This window comes from Anabas testudineus, chromosome 3 (genome assembly GCF_900324465.2).
Source record: "Anabas testudineus chromosome 3, fAnaTes1.2, whole genome shotgun sequence".
NCBI classification, from domain to species: domain Eukaryota; kingdom Metazoa; phylum Chordata; class Actinopteri; order Anabantiformes; family Anabantidae; genus Anabas; species Anabas testudineus.
In genome coordinates this window covers 15,520,991-15,546,800 of record NC_046612.1, presented here as the reverse complement: position 1 = coordinate 15,546,800, position 25,810 = coordinate 15,520,991, and the positions used below count along the sequence as shown (strand labels likewise).

Here is a 25,810-nt window from a genome sequence, read left to right as displayed (position 1 = left end):
TTTCCTCTCTCTTGCAGGGGAGGCAGAGCGACAGACTCATCTATAAACTTGATAAAACGTCTATCTAAATATTGGCTACTGCAGTCATTAGTGAGGAGAGAGAGAGCACAAACCTCCAGGGAGCTGCTGGATAAAAAACAAGCCACTATTAAAGAACACCAGTGGCCATGACCGCGATGAAATCTGTCAGCACATATCCAGCCTGCAGTGCTCAAATATGACAGTAGAGTCTGTTTGAGTGTCTGATGCTGCATAAAGGCTGAAACAAAATCCATGAGCATGAGTGTGAAAAGGTCTGAAGTCCTGGATGTAGACAGGAAAATGAAGTGATGGCCCCGTTGTGTCGTTCACTCCTGTGTGTGTACGGTGTAGTGTCATAAATCACATGGACTGACAGCTTGTTTCAATAAAGTCAGGACATTAGAAATAAACAGCCTGCACTGAAGCAGAGACGTGCTGTGAGCACAGTGACAACGCTAACATGCTTCTGTTTCGCAAGGTCGATGTTACCAGTAGTTTAAATGAGCGCTAAACAATGGGAGTTTCACTTGGCCTTGCAGATATGAACGAGTTACAAGATTTCGTGGAAAACCAGCAGCTGCTGAGATGTTTCAGTCTGGACCAAAGTTGTGAACTAAAGAACTAGAGTGAACAAATATCAGTTTGTGAAATGATCTTAAGTTATCTTTACATCTCTCGAAATCTATCTGTATATTAAATATAAATAAGAGAGGTGACTGCAGACAGGAAGAGCTGAATGACAAATGCTGTGTGTGTGTGTGAGTGTGTGAGTGTGTGTGAGAGAGAGAGAGAGATGACAGAGAGGGCAGACTTAAGACTAATCTGCGACTGCTGGTTTGCGATCTGCTTATCTCTCAAACATTCATTCAATTCAAGTCAGCTTTATTTGTATAGCGCCACATCGCCACATAAGTCCTCTGAAGGCACTTATATAAGTTAGTTATAAGTTACAAATAGAACTGTATAGAGAATTATATAGAAAACCCCACAACCCCACTTGAGCAGCGCCAGGCGACAGTGAAGAGGAAAAACTCCCTTTAAACGTGAAACACTGGGAGCAGTTGATTAAATACATTTGAAACTGTGAGTGGAAGATTCCCACAGCGTTGGAGCTCGATCTGCCTCATCACTCGGCCACATCCACCTCAGGCTGATCGCAGCAGAGTACAGATGATGCAGAGATGCTGATGTTGTGTGATATAGTTCAGGCTCAGAAAGCAGCAGCCTCAGCCTCATACCTAAAGTGCAAGAATTCATTTACAGTCGTCCCACATCTTATTCTCTTTCCCACCTCTTTTTCTATCATTGATCATCCCGTTCCGATATGCGCTATCATTAATCATTTCATTGATTGTCTCAGTGTTAGGGCATATTGGCTTTTCTGCAGCTTCATACATTTAAAATCACTTCAGATTAAAAGTAACAAAGCAAAAATGTTAAACGCTGATTTAGAAGTCGTTGTTTTGAACATGGTATAAAATAAAATAATATATAAATATAAAAATAATGTATAAAATGCTAGAAAATTAAAATAATTCAATTAATTAATAAAGAAGATGCTGTTCATGCTAAAGGATGCCTCGTTAGGTTAAAGCTGGTAAATTACCAGCACAAAAGTGTAGGTATAATTACCAGCTTGTCATGTTAATAAGTTCTCTGTCATTAGCAGAGACGTCTTTGTCCACGTCTCTGGATTAATACTCTACCAATCTGCAGACTCAGAGGCGGCACCTGCTTTCGGAGAGCTGATTTGTCATTCTTCCCATTTCTCTGCAGAGATGTCCATTAGTTCTGCCTTTGTGGAGTTTTGTTTTTTATATTCTTGAATTCTAATGCAACAGTCCTGTGTCTGAGATAAAATAAACAGCACAGCCCTGCATACCAAAAACAGGAAGCAATATCTCTGATCAGTTTTTCACCCATTACATTATTTGCTGCTCATAGAAATGGGCTTCCCCAGGTCAAAGCACACAGTACTGTTTGTTTGCACTTTCTGTTGCTGCAGGCAGCTATGTGTAATATCAGCTGGGATTAATGGCCAATATTTGAACAGAAATAGTTCATGTGAACATGTGATAATAAAAACTCATGATTACGACTAAAGTCAGTGGTGTGCCTATCACTATTATTTACAACTCCAAAAACATTAGTGATATCTGTTTATTTCAGTACCATCACAGAAGGATAAAAATTAAACGTAGAATGAATAATTTCTGTAAAATTATAGACAGCTGGGTATGTATCCATGAAAGTGGCCACAGTACGTGTTCCCTGCATTACATGCAGTACACTCGCAGTTCCTGGCCACGGGGTAGGTGACAGCCACCGGACATCCTTGAATGTGTTTCACCTCGTACGTCCAGTCCCCGTTACAGATTTTCTGTTCAGCCCAGTCATCGTCGCCGATGTAGACAGGGTCCTGTCGTCAACACCAACAGAAGACACATAAACCCAATGAACAATAAGGAAAAATACAAAAACTGAAATAAAAACAGTCAAAAAGTCACAAAGAAGCCAAAATGATTTTAAAAAAGTATAAAACGCTAGACAAAAAAAAACAAATGTAATGAGCAGGAATAAATCATTTTAAAACATGAATACAAAAACGTGGAAACACGGACAGGCACGTGTTATAAATGAATGCTGTTGCACATTGTCAGAGGCAGAATCCTCCGTCACCTTGTGGTAGCAATGTCCTGCACATATGGTGGTGTAGATGAACTCAGTGACGCCACAGCTGTCCACGGGGAAGCTGATGTTGGTTGGATGACAGCCGAAGCGGCAGCTCTGTCCCACCCCCGCCAGTACCAACACTGCTGCCATGACAACCAGCTGCATCCTCTAATGGGTGCAGCACAGACGCCTGCCACAAGAGGGGATCAGGGCTCACATCAGACACGTTGAACCGTTACAAAGATCCAGGCTTTAATCAGTGCTTCCTGGTTTATTTGTGTTATTATCCATTACATTACTAGCATGTACTGTATAATGAGAGTAAAGTGTTTTACAGCATAGAAATTACATTTAGTAAAATCTTTTTGAAACAGTGTACTGGTCACTCTTTGAAATGAGTGGTGTGGTGTTTCCAAGACTAAGAATGAACTTTCTGACTCCCACTTAAAAATTCAACTCAACAACTCAAGAGGTGAAAGAAATCTCAGAGATGGTTCAAGATTCAGGATTCTCTCCAAATCCGGAGAAACAAACCTCAAAACCAGCTGCATACACACCACAGAAGGTATACATCTTCTATGCAGGCTTTTATCCTCACTTCTACAAAACTGTGATGGGAACAAAGTTACCAGTATTTACTGTATAGCTTTAAATTACCATCATATAGTATGCGTGAAGATATCATGTTTTTTTAAAACTACCTTGATGAGATGATCTATTTCTGTACAAGTAGCGCTGCAATTGGTTCATTTCTTTCTAATAAACTTTTGTTCTATGGTCTGTTTACACAGAAAAGTCTGTTAAAATTACATCAGTGTAACAAACTAAACAAAGGCGTTAACACAGGTTACACATATTTAAATCTTTAACAGCAAAACGTACCTGTAGAGCACTGTTGTCGCTTTGGATCTCAGTTGCAAGTTTCCTCTGTTACTCTCTAAACATCTGCACAGGCTTTTAACCTGTGAGTGTCTTCTCCATCACTTAAATAGTGCTGCTCAGAAATCCTTTTAATCTATTTTAATCTATTCAACCTTGGCTCTGTGCCTTTTTTCCTACCTGTTGAGACATTTCCCTCCAACAGTTCAGGGACGGCCTGTGGCCCAAGGCCTTTCCTCCTACACACGAGGAGGAGTGAGTCGGTATCTTCAGAAATCTTGTTTAGATTACATGAGTGAACGGCTTAGGTGGACCACAGAAATATAAAGATAAACCTGCCCCCACAGTGACATGGAAAACACTGACACAGGCATCAGTTATTAATTTGCTCCCTCTTCATTGTCTCTTTCATTTTTCCTTTCGGAAATAATCTCTGAAATGCATCATGTTTTCCTGGGGGGGAAAGAACCTTTGTAACTTTGAACCAGTTCTGTCTCTACAGAATATAATCATCATCTGTTCATGATCACAGTGAGGTGATGTGTGGGTTAAATTTAAAGTGAGTGTTTGTGAGTAAAGAATTATTATTGTCAAAGTCCAAAAACTGTTCCTGCAGTGACTTTAAGTATTTTTCTGTCTGTGATGTAAAAAAACAAAACTTCTACTGTCTTATTGACACTCTGAAGCTGAATCACACATTTACAACAGTTTCTCCAAGACATGTTCAACTAATGATGTGATGATGAAGTGCTAGAACTAGTATTCACTAATAAAGTAGTAGGAAGTAGCAGTAGACATTTCAACAAATAATCAGTTACACTGGTAAAAGTCCTGCATTAAAGTAAAATTAGTATAACCAGCATATTTAACCAACAAATATATGTTATATAAATAAATATTAGGAAATATACTTATTAGACTAATGCCCTATTTCAACATAATAGTATGTAAGCACAGTAGTAGTATAAATGTAACCAGATTGGTCAGATAAATGAGAGTAAAACAGATCTGTCAGAACTGTAAATTTAAAGTAACATACCATGGAACTAATGCATTACAGTAACAGTAACTGAGTAAATCTACTTAGTTCCTTAAACCACTTATTGCCTCCCTTTTGTTTTGTACAGCTGAAGCAGCCTCAGCCTGCTCCTGTATGTTTTTCAGATATTCTGTTTTATTCTGCATTCAGTAAAGAGTTAGCACTGCACCATTAGCTGCAGTGACTGAAGAAGAAAAAACACGTTGGGCAGCAGCCACGGTTCATCCAACTGCTGCTCCGTCTGCCCTTGCAGCCACCAGGGACCCAGGTTCCCCAGCATCCTGCTGATCCACCATACCTGCCTAACAAGGCTGCAAGGACTTACAGTGTCACCCTCAGCCTCTACGGCTCTACTTCCTATAGGATGTCTCACCTGAAATATATCACTGTTTGCAGGTATTTTGTTGATAAAGAACAACCGTCATAGTTAGTTAACTTTGCATTTCCCCTGTCTGTTTATGTCTATTTACATAAAGTTACAGTAAACAGGAAGCATGCAAAGGGCAGGTAGGACTTCCGAGTTCATTTTCTATTAAAATAACAAATCTGTGTGCAGCAAGCTAAAAGAAAACAACCATAACGAAGCATCAGAGCACACAAAGGGTTTTCTCAGTGAGCATCTTATTTGTCTGTCTCCCAGTCATACCTGCTGTACCTCGTAATGTCACATTGATGTCAACTGGGAATCAATTTGAAAATGATGGATGAGGTGATGGTTTTAGTGCATAGAATAATTTCTGGTTCATAACTTTTAGTACTGCTATATAAAAATCTCTTTTGGGTATAAAAGAAATAAATAAAATAATGCTTTATATGACACCACATAAAAAACAGCTCCAAGATCCTGCTGACATCATAGAATCCGGTCGTGGGTCATTGGTTTTGAGCTCTTGAACAAAGTCCTCTCACTTTACACATCATAACACTGCTCTAACAGGCCTGACAAACATCCACAAACCCGTTCAGTCACACCTTGCTCCCCTCCTCTGCAGAGCCTCGCCTCCTCTGCCGCTCCGTCTGCCACCGTAGACTCCACGATCACAGTCAGTGACAGGGACAGACGCCTTTCAAATCTTTGGGATGCTAAAAACACTCACAGAGGATCTGAACACACGGCATCACCCCGCACTCACATTCTCACCCTCATTAGGACTGACAGAACGGTTTTCTCACTATGATTGTATATTTATACACAGGTGATTATCCAAGTAGCAACAAATGTATAAATAAAACTAATCCTCATTATTTCATGAATAATTATATAGATTTTAGCCTCCTGTGCCACAGACTCATTGAACAGCAGTAAAGAGATATTCAGTACTGACTCACACTGAGGATCACGCTTCTAACCAATCAGAGAATTTAAATTGTTTCCACCTTGTACGTTTTTTACTGTAATTATATAAAGGTGACCGTAGCAGAGCACAGCAGAGAGAGGAGGAGGAGGGTGAATTGATGTGTATGAGTTTGTGTTGTATTTTGCAGCCTTATGCTGATTTTTGTTTTTTATGCAGAAATTATGCATATTATTGTGCACTGATAGAAAACCAGTTTTTGTATCATACTGAAAAGGTTAAAAGGTCATAATGTCCTCACTGCATTGCATCACTGAGAGTTTTAGAGCGGGGCCTGTTGGGTGGCAGCCAGTTACAGCAGCTCCTCTCTCTGTGCGTTAGTTTTGTGTTGTTTGTGTTTTATTTTTGTTTTTTTTTTTATCATATTTTGGACTTATTTTAGATTAGTTTTTTTGTTTTTCACTTTTAAAGTTTAATGTGACATGTGAATGAAGTGCAGAAATAACCCAGGGGAGACTGGTTTTTACATGATTCATAATTACTTTTGAATGAAGGTTTGTCATTTTGCTATCTTAATAGAGTTTCCTGTAATGATGAGCAAATGGATGAGTTTTAAATGTATGTGTTCTGTTGCATAGGATAAATATTAGACAAACCTCTTGACTGAATCTTTTAAAGTTACATATGCTGTATGTCTTTCCAATCATGTTAAAAACTATTTTAAAAAAATGCATTTGCTCACTGTGCATGTTTCAGTAAGATGCTGAGGGATGTTGCCAACACATGTATGCGGCTCTGGCATCAGTTCAAAGTGCACTAAAACTTGTACGTGTGTAATAAGACACCTTGTGTCCTCACTCCATCGCCTCTTATTTTTTACTGACCTCACAACTCCCCCTGGTGCTGACTGAGGTGGATGCTCAATGAAGTGCAAGAGATGAGCATGATGTGTGTGGTGGGTGGAAGATTGCCTACATGTTGTGCAAACTAGAAAAGAGCTCCTCTAATGTCCTGGGTAAGTATCTGAAATACACAGGGAGAGAGAAAGAGGACTGTGAAAACAAGCTCTAAAGAATCACACAGAGATATTTGCACTGTCAGCAGTGCTGGTTATTTCACAAGCAGAAGCCTCTGCATTGGATTTTACATCTTGTTTCAGATTTCCTCTTATGAAAAAGTAGCACAATGATGGTATAGGCTAATGCAGGAGACTGTCCAAGCAACCAAAAATATCCCTACAGGAATATTACAACTAGAGATTTAAAAAGCACCTTAGGGGATGATTGGGATTCCTTAGAGGAAAATCAGCTTTCCGGTCTGGAATAACTGTTCTTGTCCTAATTAGAGTTTTTGACTCAAATGGACAGTTTGAATCAAATTGACTGGACTGAAATGGGCAGTGGATACGGATCTGCTCTACCAGACCTGTAGTGATACCTGCGGAGTAAAAGACACAATTATCTGCACGATCAAATTAAATCTGGAAGGTTTCAAATAAGACTGTCCCACTGAGCAAAATGAGCCAAATAAACCGGTGGTGGCAACAGCTGATCAATAACGGTGACTCAACATTAGCTTCGATATGTTGTTTTTAAAGTGCAAAACAAAGAAAAAACGGAGGATTACCTCCAAGACAATTTCTATTTCACCACACTTCAGTACAGACCTTTACACTTTGTAATTACTGGCCCAGTAATCATCATGTTGCTCATTGTGTACAGTTCACTATGGACAAAAACAATTTTCCTTTTGTGATGTATCATCATTTCCTCATCATTACCAACACTGTGGTATATGCCTGTATATAAATAAGAGCTAATGTGGCTACAAGAATGAAAAATCACCATGACATTCATTAAACTGACCTGTCTGTGGTTTTCAGTATTCATTAGTCCAAACTGTAATGCTTTCCTGATTGCTTTTTCAATACTAATGTTGGATAATTAATACTTAAGCACAGTAATTTGTTAGAGTGCTTGTTGTCTCACAGTCTTCAAAGTGGCGACTGTATTCTTGCCACTGTCACAAAGTCTGGTTTGTTCAGGTCTCTCTCTTGGGAAAGATATACGACTTGATAAAGTGCTCTGTTGTTTCACTCATGAGGCACAGGATGAGACCGTCTTTAATTATAGTACGCAGGCATGGCTTTAATTGTAGGATTCAAATGATTCACAACCCTGTTTCTAGAAAAGTTGGATTGTGGTGCACGATAATGTGTAAAAAAAAAACGGAATTAAATCATTTGAAACTCATGGAAACCTATATTTGATTGGAAATAGTAAAACATATCAACCTATAACATAGCAACTGAGAACTTTGAGTCTTTTTTGGAAAGAATTGCTCATTTTGAATATGTTGTCAACAATATGTTTCACAAAAAGTTGGGACATTTCCCGCTGTAAATGCTCCTTTTATACCAATCATAACACTGACCTGTTGCCAATTGATCAATTACAGTAAATAAGAATGTTTCAGAAATCTACTAATTAAGCTGAAATTGTTACTTCACTATACTGTGAATCAGTATGTGTCAATGTGTACTACTGGAGTATTTCCATTTTATGTTAAACCAACATTTACTCCATTACAATTTAATACTGTGCAAAGGTGAAAACATACTTGTTGTTTACACTGATAAACGTAAAGGAGAAAACTCAATGTGCTACTGGAACACGGGACTAATGTTTGCTCATGATAGCTAGATGACAGTCGACAGGCACGACTTCCTGTAGCTTTCCTTTCCACAGCAGAGCTGGAGAAGTATCTCACTGAAAGTGCTCTGCTGTTTAAGCAGCAGGTCGTGGATAAAATGTAGAACATGCTTTTCTCCATGTCCAACCAACTCCGCAGGTTCCAGTGAAGTCCCCAGCACAGAGTCGGCCTTCCCGATGAGTTTGTTCAGTTTGTTGGTGTCACTGGTCCTGATGCTGCAGACAGCCCAGCAGACAGCAGCAAACAATGTGGCACTCGACACAAAAACATTTCTACGTCACCCCAAACTTTTAAATGACGGTGTAGAGGAAAATATTGTACATTTTTACTCACTGTATTAATTTTACAGTTTCAGTTACTAGTTACTTTGCAGATTCTCAAAATGTAATCACACAATAAATACCAATGTGTTATTGCGCTCTCGGCTCTCAGTACGTAGAGTTTTCTTCACTCAAATTTGAAATGAGAATTATTTTTGTTTACTGGTGTGTAGCCACCAACATTTGCTTTTGTCTTGCTGCCAACAAACGGGGTCAGTTCCCAAATAAAAGGTCTAAATGAATGTTGATCAATTTTTTAAAGAAAATGCACAGAAATATGGTTTTCAAGTATTTCTTGAATCACAACATAAATTAAACTTAACATGGGCTGAAAATGTTAGATTTTTAAACCTTATTTAGGGCAAACGTGATGAACAAGTCTGTATTAAACTTGTTTATTTATGCTGTCAGCAGCATCGGGTTTTCATAGTGTTTTTCATCAGCACCATCAGTCAGACTGATGTTCTTGATACTTTTAGCGTTTTAGAGTATGAACTTGAATTTGAAGAGGTACTTCAAATATTTTTAGGCAAATACTTTTACTTGATATTGACTCTATGTACTTCTGCCACCTCTGCTAATAAGTTCATTTTTCAATCTCAGTGAAAAAGTTGTAATTACCAATAAAACAACTGAGTATACATTTGATACCCCACCCTAGCTTCAAATAGTAATTTAAAAATGTATGGAAGTAATTAAGTTGTTTGTTTAATTCATGATGAATAATCTTTGATAGTAGTCAGAATATGAGCCTCCGTAATAATTCAAACAAACCTTGAACAGGTTCATAATCAAAAATAACTCAGTGATGGTCGCGTGCTAATCGATGTCTAAACCAGTTCTTATTTCTGTGCTTTCATGTTTTGGTGGGGTGGGAACCAGAGGAGGTGGGATTGTACCTTTAAGAGAGAAGCATAAGAGAATCTGCACTAGCTTTTGGTTTATGGCATTTATGTTCCTCTGCAACATCACTGAGAAGCATTTTATGCCCCTGGCAAAAGGGAAAATGTACAAAAAGTCCCTTTTTCAGCCTCACTTAGAATTTTCTAGGAACATAGTAATAATAAAAATAATAATAATAATAATAATGAACAAACAATAAGTTAACTCACTTCTAAAACAGCAGTACTCACTTTAAGTGATCTCATTACTTAAACTAATAGGAGGGATGAAAGAAACAATGGACATTAACAAAGGAAATTGCTGCATTAAGATGTTTGTGGGTTAGTAAAGCACAGAGCCAAGAATCTGTTTTGAGGGCTGCAACTAATGCTTATGTTCCTTATCAATCAAAGTGCCAACTATTTTCTTGATTCATCATTTAATTTGAAAAATAGTGAAAGAGGATAAAATATTAATTTAAGTGTCTTGTGTCTGGCCACGTCTAATACCCAAAGATATATTTACATCATATTTATTGATGTTATGAATGAATTGATAGATACAATGCCTACCTAGTGTAGAGGAAAAACTACTACTTTGTATGTTTAGTAAGTAGTGTTTCCAGTGCTGTTGGTTCACACACACTGATCCATAGACTCTAAATTGGGACCCTCACCTGTGCAGCTGGGGTTCTGTGGATTTGTGAAAAAACAATGAAGAGAAGATTTAAGCAGTACAGGCATGTGTATAAAATAGTCCCTGAACACTTTGTAAAGGTGAAACAGGACAAAAGCCATCATTGTCTTGGTGGTTTGGCAGCATGATTTAACTGCTTTTTGAGTACAAAGACGTTTTACGCACGTTTTACAAGCGCCTCACAAGTAGCGACGCTACTTTAGGAGTGAACAGAGGGAGTAATGCGTTACTTTTTGGGGGGGTGGGGGGGTTGAGGACACAGGTTGCCACCCAGCAGTAATGCTGAAGGACAGAGGAGGCTTGAGTGTGAGACTGCAGCACGGTGCGCAGTGACCAGCTGCATCCACTGGGGGAGGACCGAGCACCGCCTGCATGCGCTGCGGTACAAGAACGACTTTCTCACCGAGGTTCTCCATCATCACACACACACACACACACACACACACAATGGGAGGGATACAGGAGTATAGGTAGAGCTACAGCGGCAGACAGACAGATGTGTGATGCTCAGACATAACCATGGGGCTATTTCCCCTCGCCAGTGTGAAGGTAAACTTTTACCCACCCTCGCCTATTCTCGCCGTGACCGTGTGGACCTGTCATTGACGCCAACACGCTGCTCGCACACCTGCTTCTTCTTCTTCTTCTTTCTTTTTTTTTTTATGGTTATTGCTGCCAGTATACCAGGACCGATGCAGCAAAACGGGGGCTGAAGTGGTAACAGATCCTGTTGAATTGAGACGAGGCGTCGAGACGCAGCCAAAAAGTGTCCTCCTCAGAGTGCGTCAGAGCACGGATGTCTGTAGTGGATGATATGGTCGCTGGTTGGATACGACAGGGGATTGGTGATATTGCCTCCCAAAATCAAGTAGGAAATTTGTGTAAAAGCGAAGAACTGCATCCTCACGTAGCCCACCACCACCACCACCACCTTCTCCTCCTCCTCCTCCTCCAGCAGATTTGTTTGCGAAGGGAGCTGAGGCGATTTCGTTTGGCCCCTTATTTTACAGTAAGTATGAATGTCAGAATGAAGGGAGGCGATTTTAATGAGCTGAATATTTCGTGCGTAATGCCTGTGCTGAACATACATGTCTTCTGTGCATTCGTTTTTCAAAGCCTATCCTCATGCTCACGCAATAATAATAATAATAATAATATTAATAATAATGATAATCATAATAAAGTGAAGTTTTACCGCCTCATATGGCGAAATATGCGTAGTCCCTGAGACTGTGCTGTCGCCAAAACAACAGGCATCACACATCGTCTTTTCAATAACCAGCTGCTGCTCTCTCCTGTCTTCTTCTTTCTCTCGCAGATCTAGAGAGCGTCAGAAGGATAAAGTCGTTCCGATTCGCGGGGGATCCACGACAGAGCAGCACAGACAGTGTGTTTTTTCATATCTCATCACTTAAAATGGCAACCACGAGTGACCACGGAGGATCAAAAGACGCATTTGGGCGCAAAGCCCTGGTCGTGGAGAAACGAACCACCTGATGGGCACCGGAGAAACCGAGGGGAGACTTTTGGTGTAGCTCGTTGACTTGGTGATTCATCATGCTGAACAAATAAAGGACGCTGCAAGTTGGACACAGAGCGTCTGCGTAACAGGCTATGCCGCCGGCCCTCACATTTTTTGGTCACGGTAATGATGTCATAAAACACTGGAGGCCTAAACGGGAAGATAGACTGATATCTCCTGTCATGTAAGTAGCCACATGGAGCGCACTCAGCATGGACCTGATTGAGGTGTGCTTGTTATTCTGACATTCTCACATCCACCACTGATTGGTCGAACCCGTGGATGCCTCATTTTCTCTCCCTGCGCGCTCCGATCTGCAACTTTTCCTTCCCCGGCCTGCATCCACACCGCCCCGAGGCGGTTCCTGTAGCGCTCAACGGACCGAACCGCTCACTGACTTAAAATGGAGTTTGCCATGGTGGGTGCGGACGGCGGGTGCAACAGCCACCTGCCTTACGGATATGCCCAAGCTCGCGCACGGGAGAGGGAGCGCGAGAGGGAGCGCCAGGCTGCCCACACGAGAGCGGCGGCTGCGGCGGCGGCTGCCGACGGCGGATCCGGCGCGGAGGGAGGAAGCGGCGGCGGCGGCGGCGGCGTGGGGGGGTCCTCCTCGGGCGCTCATCTCCTTAACAACCGCCAGCATCAGTCTCGCGCCGCCTCTTCCACGAACGCCAACATCAGCAGCAGCGGTACCGCCTCGCGCCCCTCCTCCTCCTCCTCCTCCACCACCTCCTCCTCCTCGCATCCGCCACAGCACCAGCAGGAGCCCGAGCAGCCACAGAGAGTTCCCAGAGAGCGCAAAAAGCAGCGCGGCGTCGGCCGGTGGAGACGCAGCCGGGCGACTCTCGGCGGAGACCTGCGCCACTCGGAGCTGGCGCTGCTCGGATCCGAGGAAGAGATCATGATAGAAGAAGAAGACGAGGCCGAGGGGGCCGAGGAAGAGGAGGAGGAAGAGGAGGAGGAGGGGGGGGACCGGGGCAGCAAGAGGTCGAGTTTTGTGTGTAACATGGATGATGAGGAGGAGACCGTGTCGATCACGGACAGGCGCCCTCAGTCCGGATACGAAAACGTTTACAGCGAGTGCGGCTGCTGCGAGAGAGTTGTCATCAACGTGTCGGGGCTGAAGTTTGAAACTCAGCTCAAGACTCTCACTCAGTTCCCGGACACGCTCCTGGGAGACCCCGACAAACGAATCAGGTACTTCGACCCGCTGAGGAACGAATACTTCTTCGACCGGAACCGACCGAGTTTCGACGCCATCCTGTACTATTACCAGTCCGGGGGGAGGTTGAAAAGACCCGTCAACGTCCCGCTGGACATCTTCTCCGAGGAGGTGAAGTTTTATGAACTCGGCGAGGAGGCGATCCTCAAGTTTCGGGAGGATGAGGGTTTCGTTAAAGAGGAGGAGAAGCCGCTGCCGGAGGACGAGTTCAAGCGCCAGATCTGGCTGCTGTTCGAGTACCCGGAGAGCTCGAGTCCTGCCAGGGGGATAGCGGTGGTCTCCGTCCTGGTCATCGTCATTTCCATAGTGATCTTCTGCCTGGAGACGCTGCCGGAGTTCAGGGATGAAAAGGAGTATCTACAGCCACGACACAACTCCACTCAGCCCGACCACGGATTTACTCCTTTCAACGACCCGTTTTTCATCGTGGAAACTGTTTGCATCATCTGGTTCTCCTTTGAGATTATAGTCCGCTTCTTTGCGAGTCCGAGCAAAACGGCTTTCTTTAAAAACATTATGAACTCGATAGACATTGTCTCCATTTTGCCTTATTTCATAACTCTCGGCACGGACCTGGCGCAGCACCAGGGCAACGGGCAGCACGCGATGAGCTTCGCCATCCTGAGGATAGTGCGCCTCGTCCGGGTGTTCCGCATCTTTAAGCTCTCCAGGCACTCCAAGGGGCTGCAGATCCTGGGCCATACCCTGCGGGCCAGCATGCGGGAGCTGGCCCTCCTCATTTTCTTCCTGGTCATAGGTGTCATCCTGTTCTCCAGCGCGGTGTATTTCGCCGAGGCGGACGAGCCCACCTCTCAGTTCACGAGCATCCCCGACGCTTTCTGGTGGGCCGTGGTGACCATGACCACGGTGGGCTACGGCGACATGAAGCCCATCACTGTCGGTGGGAAGATAGTGGGCTCCCTCTGCGCGATTGCGGGCGTGTTAACCATCGCGCTCCCGGTGCCGGTCATAGTGTCCAACTTCAACTACTTTTACCACAGGGAGACTGACAATGAAGACCAGACGCCGGTGGTGGAGAGCATGCCCCCGGGCTGCCCGTATTTCCCGGACTTTCTAAGGAAATTCAAAGGCTCGCCCTCTGGCTCCTCGCTGGGCGATAAAGCGGAGTATATGGAGATGGAGGAGGGGGTGACGGAGTCGCTTTGCGGGCTGGACAAGAGCCCAAGTAAAGGAAACGGCACAGACATAAGCAGAAAAAACAGTACTAACTCCAAATCCATTCAGACTGACGTGTGATTACAAGTAGAGTTTGGTTTTTTCTTTTTTTCTAAATAAGAATATGTCCCATAAAGATACTGTATGCCCAAAGGCAGGTGGTCCACATTAACACAAGTTTTACGCACGCCTCAAAGTCCACATACAGACCAACACACACACACACGCACACACGCACAGGCACACGCAGGCACACACGTGTCACCAATTGGCAGGTTCAAAATGTTTCATTCTCTCCATCTCAGAACACGAGTTCCTCCCAAATCCTCTCCACACCAGTGAACCAATATCTGCCTAATGGTCGATTCATTAATTCAGTCTGTGCGGGCTTCCAAATAAAATCCACATTCAAGTCTAAATTCTAGAGGAGACAGGCTATGCATTCGCACTTTATGAGTTTCATCTGTCAATAACAGTAAGGGTAGGGATATTCGTTTTGCTATTATGCAATAAAGTAGAAATTTGTTTGCACTAATGTAGAATTTCCGCTGGGTTTGGCAGATTTTTATTTTAGAGACAGAAACTGTAGGCCATGCAAATGGCAATCCTTTAGTCATCCTCTGATCAATTAGCCGAAGAATGTTTAAGTAACTTCCACAAAGAGAGCAAACTAAGGATATTAATAACCCTTTTCATAGGCTGCCAGCAAAAATTGGACTCCAATTAAGGCAAAGTCTAAGACAGACAGACTAAAGTAGTATCAACAAAAAGCTCACTGATAAGACATAGCATTTAGCACTCATCAAATAAACCAGGGCTAGAATTATTTCTATGATATCTACACAAATATGCTTTTCCACAACGGGCTAAGAGAAGCCTCGTGTTGTCGACACACCATGAGAGCTAAGCACAGGAATCATTAGTTCAACGTGGCTGGAGACATGACTTGTCCTGCCAGGTTTTGTGCTGACAGGCTTGGAGCCCTGGCAACAAGTTTCCCAGTATGATTTAAAACCTCAAAATGACAATATCCCTTTACACGGACGCAGATGGAAAGCTACAGCAAATATGGCTCTGTTGTTGAAACTGCTTGGAGGGGAGTTTTGCGAGCAACTTCCTCTACTGTCCGCTGGACTTCCTGCACAATTTCTTTTTTTTTTTTTTCTCAAGAGGACTATGATTATCCCCGAGCTCAGAGGATCTTCAGGACGTGGATGTCTTCCAAGGTATGTAGCTCACAGTTCATGTGCGACGCTTTTTACCCAGTGATGATGAAAACAATTCCTCATAGGAATGAGCCAATAATGAAAGGATACCATCTCACCTTAACACCTGGTTCTCACATGGACCAAAAAGAGGTGACACATGCTCTCACAGTGGTGTGTCTGTTACAGTAGACAGATGCTGAACATGCAGTCGCCATGCGGACACTTGTTGTGACCACATTTCTCCGCACATGTCCAACAATAGCACCAACACTTCCTGCTGATCCAGAAAGGAATCTGTGGTTCATTAACATTATGTGAAAAGTTTATAAATGCAGCTTGGCAACTGTAGTTATTCTGAAAATAACGTAGAAGTGCCTCCACTGTGCATTCGCAGCAAACGTTTCCTCATTTAGTCTCAGGCGTCTTACTGACTCTATTCTCACCTTCCACAGCAGGTGTAGCACGAGGACATCGTGACACTTGAAGCCAGAATATAATGTTTCACTACATTTGTCAGCATAAACCATTACTTCTATTATTTAAGACGTGCGCGTTGCTCCTTGTTAGTTCACTTGGACTTGGACGCACTAAAAGGCTGCTTTCCCGTTGAGGAAAGGTTTCTCTGAGCTCACCTTTACTCACTGTTTAAATACCTTAGAACACGTCGGTTATTAGAGACGTGCAGCATTTGATTGACGCAGGGTCACCGTGTGTGCAGATGGGGTCAACACTAAAAAGCTAAAACATGTTTTAAGTATTAATAAAAAAAATTCCCATAACAGGTCGAGTTGAAGTTTTCCAGACTAGGTGAAGTCTACAGAATTATGGATTAGACTATTGATAATTGACAACAAATATAATTTACAGCACAGAAATATAAAATAAAACAAAAAAAAAGAGACTATAAAAACTCCACGTAGATACAAACTTCTCCCCTTTTCTGTCACTTTGTTCAGTTGCTGAATTTCTGACACGTGCACCCACAATCAAACACACACACACACACACACACACACACAGCACCATCATGGCACCGGGCCAGCTCCTCTTGATACTTCACTCTTAGCACTTACATAATGTGGCTTATGGCAAGAGGCGCAATCCAAAACATTTTTCAAGCAAAGTGTGTGGGTCAGGCATATTCTTAGGCCTGTAGCTGCTGAGCTGACTGTGAAAACAGCCTGTATCACCGGGAGCCACGGACCAGAGCTGAATGGTTTTGACTGTTCATAGCGTCCTATTGTCACGTGCATGCTGAGTCTTTGTAGCGCAGATTTAGACCATATGGACCGGCCATGTGACGAAGTGCAAGTTATTTATGGTTATTGCTCAAAAAGTATTTCTTGCCCGTCAAAGGACAGAAAGTGAGTGTGAAGTACATAAGTTCAGACTTGGTGATATAGTACAGGGATGAACAGAGCACAAATGAGTTGAGGTGATCATCAGAAATTTAAGAAGCTGCTTTGTTTATCAATTAATAGTTTAAAGAGTTTATACAATCGCTGCTTGTAGCTTCTGTAAAGTGAAATTTGGTGTTTGCCTCTTTATTAAACCACTGTAACATGAGTTTTGTTGCTCGTGGTCACTTTAGGTTACAGAAGCTATTCATGTACTTTTGTGAATATATATTTAGTTTTACACTGTCTGATTACTTAACTGATTAATCACTTGATTTGAATCAACAGATTTACTGATCATGGAAGTAATTATGAGGAACAGCTGTAATATGCATTGAGGCATTGCGACAGTATTATTTTCTTGTGCGTCGACTGCTCATTGATATTTACACGGTGGAAGTTTACAGTGCTCCATTCTGCTTCACACAATACACAGTGCAAACAATAGTCAGCTGCAGTGATTCAGATGTCTTGTATGACCAACTATAGTATTATATATATATATATATATATATATATGGGACTATGACACAGGTCTGTGTGCCAGTGATATTATAGAACTAAATAATGACATACTATTTATTGTGCTTCGTAATATGCAAAGCACAATTAAAAAAAAGAAAATGTAAAGTGGCTCCTACAAAATGTATTTTATTTATTTTTTATATCTTTTACTCCATATTTACATATGCATTTTTGTTTGATTTACTGATTTCTGTATTTATTTTTTAATTTCAGTTTACATACAAAGAAAACCTTTAGCAAGGACCAGGTTAGAAATACTGGTTAATTTCTGTTTTTCACAAATGTTGGTTAAAGTTTGACAGTGTTTTCTGAAGAATGCAGAGCATCTTGACACAACAAGTGGTTATTTCAAGCGTGTCCAGCACTTTGTTCATGTTCAGAAACTGGCAAAAGATAAACTACTAGTACCTCACAGCTCAGACTGTGATAATTGAATGCAACATGCTCGTATTCAGGTTTTCCACTGACTCTCATCCCGCAGGCCACGTGATACATTTTATGTGGCAGTCAACACTTTTAGATGAACCAACTTTAAGCAACCAACTCTGCACAACAGAAGCCAAAATTGTGCTGACAACGACAGGTCAAAGTCAAAACTGACCCCACTGACAAATGACTCATTTAGCTGTTCGGAAAATGACCGCGTGCTGCAGCCAAGACGTCCATCCATCATCTGCAGCCGATTCAAACTGCTGAGAGTCACATGGGGCTGGAGCCCATCCTGGCATACACTGGGTGAGAAGCAGGCGCCCAGTTGTTCACAGAGTGGACAAATTTTCACTCCTTTGGGGAGTTTCCACTTTAGCTGACCTGCATGTTTTGGAGCACTGTATGGATACAGTGCACAGGAGTTAGGGCCGATACTTTACCATTATGATAACTGTAGAGTTTACAGTTATGGCTCTGACTTCACATCAACCCTTGTTCACCTAGCTACTGTAAAACTAATGCAGCCTAATGCAATACACTTTAGTTGTTAAGTGAATGCATCAGCCATGAGATGAGTAATTGCTGATGCGCCTGCCTTAATTGAATGAAAACAAAAGCGATCAAATGCAAGATCTTATTTCTACAGGACACTGATGATGTAATTCAGTAGGAGGTTCATTCTGTATTACCTCTTTCTCTTTTTATATTTGACCTTTTAATGTTAATTTGAAAGCCAATAGATTGTTTTTAGTTATTATGACTGCTCAGGTGGGTGGAGCTCTGCTCACCATCACCTGATGCCACCAGTTTTCATACAGGGGAAAAATAATTACAATACCTAATACTACTACTAATACTAAGTGAAACATAATAGATAAAATTCCCAAATATAAGACTAAAGATTTTTTTTCTATAGCACCTTATTTCCCACATGAATTAAAGGGTTAATGTAAAGCACTTGAACAAGAACGTTCTTCTTGGTTTCTGGTCATCACTTTATATTTTCTGGAGAAATCAATCAAGCAAAATTACAAAGGTTTGAACAATATAATAATTAGGAGAAAAGACTCCTAAATGTATTTTTTTATTTAAGTAATTACTGTAAATGACATATTCATATATGACCCACCATGCCTCCTTGATAAAATGTTTTTCTTGGAAATAACAAAGGAACATTAAAAAACAACGGTGGGATTTCATGAGACTGGAATGTCTTTCCATTCAGCTGTGTTGCCAGTAGATTAGGGTTGCTAGCCGCACTGCCAACATAGACAAATGTGGATCCAAGCTGTTGTCATTGTGTATTTATGATAATTATTGTTTCTTTTAAAAATGAGCTGTCTTGACCTATCTTCTTGTGAAGTCATGAAATGGTTCAAACTTTGTCCTTAGACAAGATATCACATATCACAGACATCTGTCGGTCCACAACAGTTTCCCACAGGAATTAATAAGGTATATTAAAATGAAATAAGCAGTAAGTGACTTTTGACTCAGTGAATAGCATCACTGGCAGTGCAGCGACAGTCACCTCTGAAAGTGTTTGAACAAGGCTCTTCACGTTTTATCAGTCGAAGAATCTCATTTATTTCTCCTTGATGAGAAACCTTTGGACGAGTACGTTCATTTCAAGTCTCTCGCTGACAACAGCTGAAATTTGATGCTGTACCTTTAAGTAGAGCAAAGTGTGTAACACATATGGTTCACCTTATCTGATTAATATAATAACGATATCAATCTATAATGCAACTCAACAAAACTTGGGTGTTGACGTGGGGACCCTAAAAGTTGTGCTGTATGTTGGAAACGTTAAAAAGCGCATTACTTTACAATAACTCCCTTAGCATGCTCCAGCTGATCGCTGGTTAGAAATAAGAAGCCCACTACTAGAACAGTTAAAGGTGAATGGTGATACGTTTTTTTCACGGTAAACTTATATATAACAATAGTCAGGTTGACTAGTTGACCTTGTGTTGACCACTTCACTAGTCCACATTAAAATCTTAATTGTTCCCGGCCATGATGTACTTGACAAAGGCTGTTTGTCACCTCCCATTTTTCCATGAAAGCACAGTGCTCACAGGCCCATCTGACGAGAGCAGTTAATAAAGCACACTTGGGATTACAGCCCGAATGTAAGTTTAAACCAGCTCATGGTTTCCATGTAGCAGTTACATAATGCCTCTCTATTGAAGGGTAGCAACCTGATTCTTTACACCCTCCACTATATCTCCTCTTTCTAATTGGCTCCATTAATCTGACAGTATGCCAGTCTTTATAATGTTACTTAGACGTGTAGATTGTATTGCTAATTACACATATGCCTCTGTGTTGGGTTTCTCCACCGACAGTCAAACACCTGCTTTTGCATGCTTATGTTATTGTCATATACCATATAATAAATACAGTATCTGTACAATAGAAACACTGATTTAGTTTTGTAGATTAAAATTACAGCACATTACAAATGAAAATTTACAGTATGGTAAAGCATATTTCTATACTGTATCAGTTTACCTGCAGTGTCCACAGACCTATGTGTGGTCAAAATGTTGATTAAGTTTGCTTTCACACACCATCTAGGGCAACAGAGGATTACAGATTTGTTGTGCAATTGGGAAAGGTAAGCATTTCAAAGATTTGTCATATCAAGTTGAGGGTTTTTTTCCCCCTCATTTTCCAGAGTGCTACCTAAAACCCAACAGAGCTGAAGCTTTTTATGAACAAGCTTGAGATTTGATTAAATGGAGGAGCAGCTCAACCATGAAAAAGTTTGTTCTCTTGCTCCCTGTGAATACGAGCCGGTGAGCAGAGGATAGGCGCCCAGCTTGTCCTGGAAACTTTTGAGGTGCCGCGTTAGCTGTGAGACTCAAGGACAACAGCAGTAGTCACTTAATGTAAGCATTTAGCTGAAAGAAGCCGAAAAGTTCTGATATTATGAACTGATTCGCATGTTCTCTATGTTCACTTCATCCAGGTAAGTGTGGTTTCCTGGACAGATACAGGCTGGTTTTCGTAGAAGTAGTCAAGTAGTAGGTAGAAAGATCTGCTGTCTGAACATATCAGAAATCAAAAGTTATAGTTGTTTAAACAGTCACACAAGAACGCAGAGTAAAGACCTGAACATCAGAGACACAGAGAGACGTGGTGTCGTCAAAAAAACTGATATAAAATCACTCTTTCAAGGTAGACACTCTGAAGTTGGTTGTTAAAGAGCGTAGCTCCTCTCTCACTCGCACACAGCTGGCCAGTCCCGCTGTGAAATGAGTGCGAACGTCACGTTGTTGATTTTGGAAAGCTGAAGAAATTCTCGAGGGTCTTCCTAATGCAGCGTGTGCAGGAAGGTTCTGAAGCTATCGGATGGGCTCGGATGAGCACCGGAGTGGTGCTTAAGTAGTTTGAAAGTGTGTGACTGGAAAAGCTGGCTTTGCTAAATAAAAACGTCACTGTCACCGGTTGTTGCTCTGTGCTCAAGTTTAGGAAATGTGATCTGTACAATACTGATTTAAATCTTAATTAAAGAGAAAGGCAGAGAAAAAAAGTTTAGTAGTGCTTCAACAGTGCTGTTGTCATTGTCCACCATATTTCTAAAAAAATGAAATCACTGAAAAACTCTCCACAGAAGGCAAACAGTGGAGCCAGTCATCACATTATACACACACAAGCTATTACTCAAACTAATCTTATCTTTCTTAAACCGTGTCTATATAAGGAGCTCATTAGAGGTATATCAACGAGCCACATCAATGTTGAAACGAGTCTGTAGTAGTTAAAAAATCACCATGTATCAATCTTAATGTCTTATGTCTAGACTTTGGATTTTGTGTAAATATTTATATACAATCAACACAATGCTATTTCCTGTCAAAACGAATTTGATTTTACGTTGTGTGGACAAGGGGTCATTTCTCACTGGATCGATGTCGTTGAGAACTGCAATTAAATGCCGACGGTGCTGTTAAACGACAGCGTCTAAAAATACCTCAAGCTACTCATTTTCCTGTATACAGAGGATTCGTGTAGGACTAACCTGATGAGACTAGATCAGTGTGCTGTCATTGTCCACATTTGATCAGTCTAAATACAACATGAGATTCAGTTCTTCTTCTATACCAGTTTAAACTCTTAAACACACATTTCAATCCACGTTCACTATTCATTATTGGCATAATTAAAAGTCCATTAATGACTGTTGTTTATCCGCAAGATTGCAGACAATTATGATGAACTCTGGACCTCTGAGGAGGTTAATCGTTTGTTTTTGCTAAACAGACTGCACACTGACACTGCACCTGTCAGTCCTATTCACAGCTCTGATCATACACTACCTGTCCTACGACAAAAGGGTTAACAACTAGTTGGTGAAGAACGTGAAAGTAAAAGACCCACAAATCTGTGTAGAGTAGTGTGAAACATAAAAGAGCCAAGGAGACTAAACACTGGAGTTAAAGTCATCAGATGGACAGATACATGACTCAGGTGGGAATGATAATGTTTCTTTGTCCACTGGATTAGCCATACTTAGCCAAACATTGAGACATGTTTGTGTATCTGTCAGCTTGTTTTTCAGAAACCCCGTAAAGGCTAAAAATCAATACATGCAACTTTAAGTTGCTTCTCCTGGAAGATGCAGCACTTGGAGCAGTTGGAGCAGTTGGAGTAGTCGACCCCCCTCTCCTAGAAAATACATTTCTGTTGCTGATGCGTAAACATGTTTTCTAATTCCCACTTTGGTGACAAACGTAAGTGACGAAAAGATAATACTGGTAAAAAGACTCTGAGTTTTTAGGTTGTAAATAATTCAAAGTTGATCAGCTCCACTTGACGGCCCACAAGCTTGTCAGGGTGAACAGAAGCACTTTGGTTAAAGTCAGAGAGCAACTTTGTTTTAGTTAAAAGTGTCATAAGTCCACTTCAAAAGTTTAATGCTGTAGTCTCTTCTGTGAATTCAGTGCAGTTTCACTTAATGCATGCGAGCTGATGATCAAATGGGTTCATCGACAAATCATCAACTGACAGAAATGAGTCTGAACGTGTCGGTGGAGACGAGTCAGTCACCAGTTTGACTTCTAACTTATTTTAGCAGTTAGCTATAAAGCTGGCTTTAAGTAGTTGTGTTAATGCAGATGTCCCATAATGGCTATAAAACTCAAATCAGCATCTGAGTTACATACTCTGCACTTTGACTGTAAATATTTGTGCTCACTTCACTACGACTTATCAATCGGTGCAGCAATGAACAGCGCGCTGCTGCACAGAGCTGAGCAGTAAGAGTTTCTCCAAAAGCCGTTTGGTTTCCTTTCGTTTTTCTTAGTCTGTCAGATATCAACCAGTTGACAAATGACTTCAGTGACTGCATCTCACACAGTTTGATAACACTGTCAGTAAGTATTATCGCTGTTACCTAGTGGTCATTACAGACACACCGTACTGGATATTACTCAGCTGTGGTGCAGAGACAACTTATTCATTGTCATATACAGTTACATAAACGCCTCTTCCTGAAGTGTTCTTTCCACTACTTCTGATAATGTTAAACGCTGATCGGTAATATCAGGTTATGTAACCGCCTCGTGTGCAGTCGACATCAATTACGTTCAGACGACTCCAGGTTTCACCCCGTGGTCAGTCGAGGTCAGCGCAGACATGGGAAACACAAATCCTAGATGAGCCTGGATCAGGGGGTGTCTCCTCCTGTATCGATCACTGTTATGTAAACTTGCGGCTGGCTCTCTGTCCTGCCCGAGCCGCGTTTGTGCATGCTGGAAAATGGCTGCCATGACCAGACCTCCACAGACCTCGTCTCCCACTCGTTCTCTCTGCTCTCCTGCTTTGGAGTGACTACATGCTTTTATGTGGAGTGACTAATGCTCGCTCTGAAGGGCCTGGGGTGTATCTCACTGTGCGTGCATGTGTGCGGGTACGTGCGTTTGTCTGCGTGCACGCGCACAAATGCTGTGCACGACCAATGAGCACGCCGGGGCTCGACTCGCTTACATGAAGATGAGTCAGTTTCGTGGTCCGCAAAGACCAAGACCCCCCCACACACACACACTTCATCTCAATCCATGCAAATGTTTTGATTTGTAATTGTGCATAGGGTTTACTGTGTATCCCAACGCTTCAGTGCCAATTCATGTGCATGTGAGGACGCTCGGATGAGAGTTACAGTGTGAAGGGGAGGCTGGAGGTGAGACTGATGAGTGCAGCTTGCCGAAAACAATAACAGTCACTGTGTGCCTGTTTTATACTGAAAGAGTCGGGAAATGGTGTTTGTGTGCCCAGTTATGATGAAAAGGGGAGAAAGAACAGTGGGAATTATTTAAATAGTCAGACTGTCAGACTGCAAATGGTCGCTTTGAACGAGGTGACAGTCCCTTCATGTGTGCTTCATTCATTTGTCACATTTATTCATCCACGATGTCTTGACCTTGTCACTGGAACGTCCTCATCACTCATGAGTTAAGTAGAAACAGGTGACGGAAAAAATAAAATAGCACAGATAATGAATAGACGGAGTCACGGGTTTGCCTGAAGCTCACATTTTTACATTAGTGTTGATGTGTTTTAGCCTTTAGCCTTCATGATCTACGTGTTTCATTCGATGTCTTGAAGATGATATTTGCTTAATTTACACCTGAATAAGGTGACTGTTCACTGGCTAAGATTAAAGTCACTTTATTAGAGAAACATCGCAGTGGGCATTGGACAATGGCTCTGTCACGTCTCTCTACAGAGCACTGTAAACAGAGTGAAGCATGCTACAAAGAGCAGCTGAAAGTGAACCACTGCAAGAAACATCTACTGTACCACCCAGTTCTTCTGCAGTGAAGGCCAACATGTGCCATAGAGGGGACTACTACGGTACTTAGGACATGTACCAGTAGTGCTATGCAGACTGCAGTGATGGAGCGAAGGCTGAATTACATCACAGTCCTCAGCATTTCTGTGCATGTCTCTGCTCGAAATGTTCAGTTCTGCTTTGCTCAAATAACTTTTCTTTCCTCCTGCCCACTGTGAATACAAGGTAAACTCAAGACCTGTGTGTTTAACCAAACTGTTAAGACAGTTTCTCCTCAGTGGCACATCGTAGCCTCCCTCCCTCAGTCCCTGTTCCCCTCTTTGATCACACACTACACGCCCCCTCCCGCTGGCTCCCACAGTTTCTGTTTTCCTTTTGATTTCATTTACTGCAGCAGGTCAGTTTTAATTTATTTATGCTCCTTTACCTCTCACTCAGACAATCTGCTACCGTGACTTTCTGCTCTGTCTCTCTATGCGGATCCCGGCCAATTAGCGTATTTTTAATGACTTTATTTGAGTTAAGAACTGTGTTGATGTATGTGAATTAATAACCTCTGAATTAGATTTATTAGGTGCTGTGTTTCTAGTGCATGCTTTGAGTGAATCTTTATACTTTAAACACTGAACATAGAAAGTAGAAGGACAAACACAGACTGACTGTGGAATGAGGGAAACAGCTATTTTCAGTGGCTGAAATCATAACTGTTATTTCTCTCATGGATCTGATTTCAGTTAATGATATGTCACTGTGCCAAATACAGTGCTGTTTTTGTAAAGAGTTATGTTTTTATATATTTAGTAGTTGATTTTGCAAATGCTGTGACATGTTATTAAACGCATGATGTGGAAATAATTCTCCCAACAGTACGAATGTTACCAGTTTTGGCTTCGCTCAGTGGATGAAAAACATCTTTATGTTCAAAGGACTTTGCAGTTTCATTTTCCTTGGGCCAGGTCCACGCAGCTATTTTGGAAAGCTTTCACTGACGTCTGTTTGATTATGCGGAGAA

General features: G+C 41.7%; 2 protein-coding genes across 2 annotated transcripts in view; one reads left to right on the top strand and one right to left on the bottom strand.

Annotated features, from left to right (window-relative positions):
- Positions 1 to 2,185: 2,185 nt before the first annotated feature.
- On the bottom strand, positions 2,186 to 3,648 carry LOC113174563 (gonadotropin subunit beta-1). The gene is made up of 3 exons (XM_026378628.1): positions 3,577 to 3,648; positions 2,701 to 2,884; positions 2,186 to 2,440 (listed from the first exon to the last, which is right to left on the bottom strand). Exons 2-3 carry the CDS (start codon positions 2,857 to 2,859, stop codon positions 2,243 to 2,245), a joined length of 357 nt encoding a protein of 118 aa, XP_026234413.1. The 5' UTR covers positions 2,860 to 2,884; positions 3,577 to 3,648; the 3' UTR covers positions 2,186 to 2,242.
- Positions 3,649 to 12,397: 8,749 nt separating this feature from the next.
- The window catches only part of kcna4 (potassium voltage-gated channel, shaker-related subfamily, member 4), a 34,305-nt gene continuing 20,892 nt past the window's right edge, over positions 12,398 to 25,810 (top strand). Inside the window, exon 1 of the mRNA XM_026378951.1 lies at positions 12,398 to 15,663. Within this exon, the coding sequence (XP_026234736.1) occupies positions 12,443 to 14,518 (2,076 nt within the window). The 5' untranslated portion in view covers positions 12,398 to 12,442 and the 3' untranslated portion in view covers positions 14,519 to 15,663. The remainder of the gene's footprint in view (positions 15,664 to 25,810) is intronic.

Coding starts and splice junctions, on each gene's coding strand:
- LOC113174563 (XM_026378628.1), bottom strand. CDS start 2,859: ATGCAGCTGGTTGTCATGGCAGCAGTGTTGGTACTGGCGGGGGTGGGA. Junction 2,441..2,700: donor CAGGACATTGCTACCACAAG/GTGACGGAGGAT, acceptor TGTTGACGACAG/GACCCTGTCTACATCGGCGA.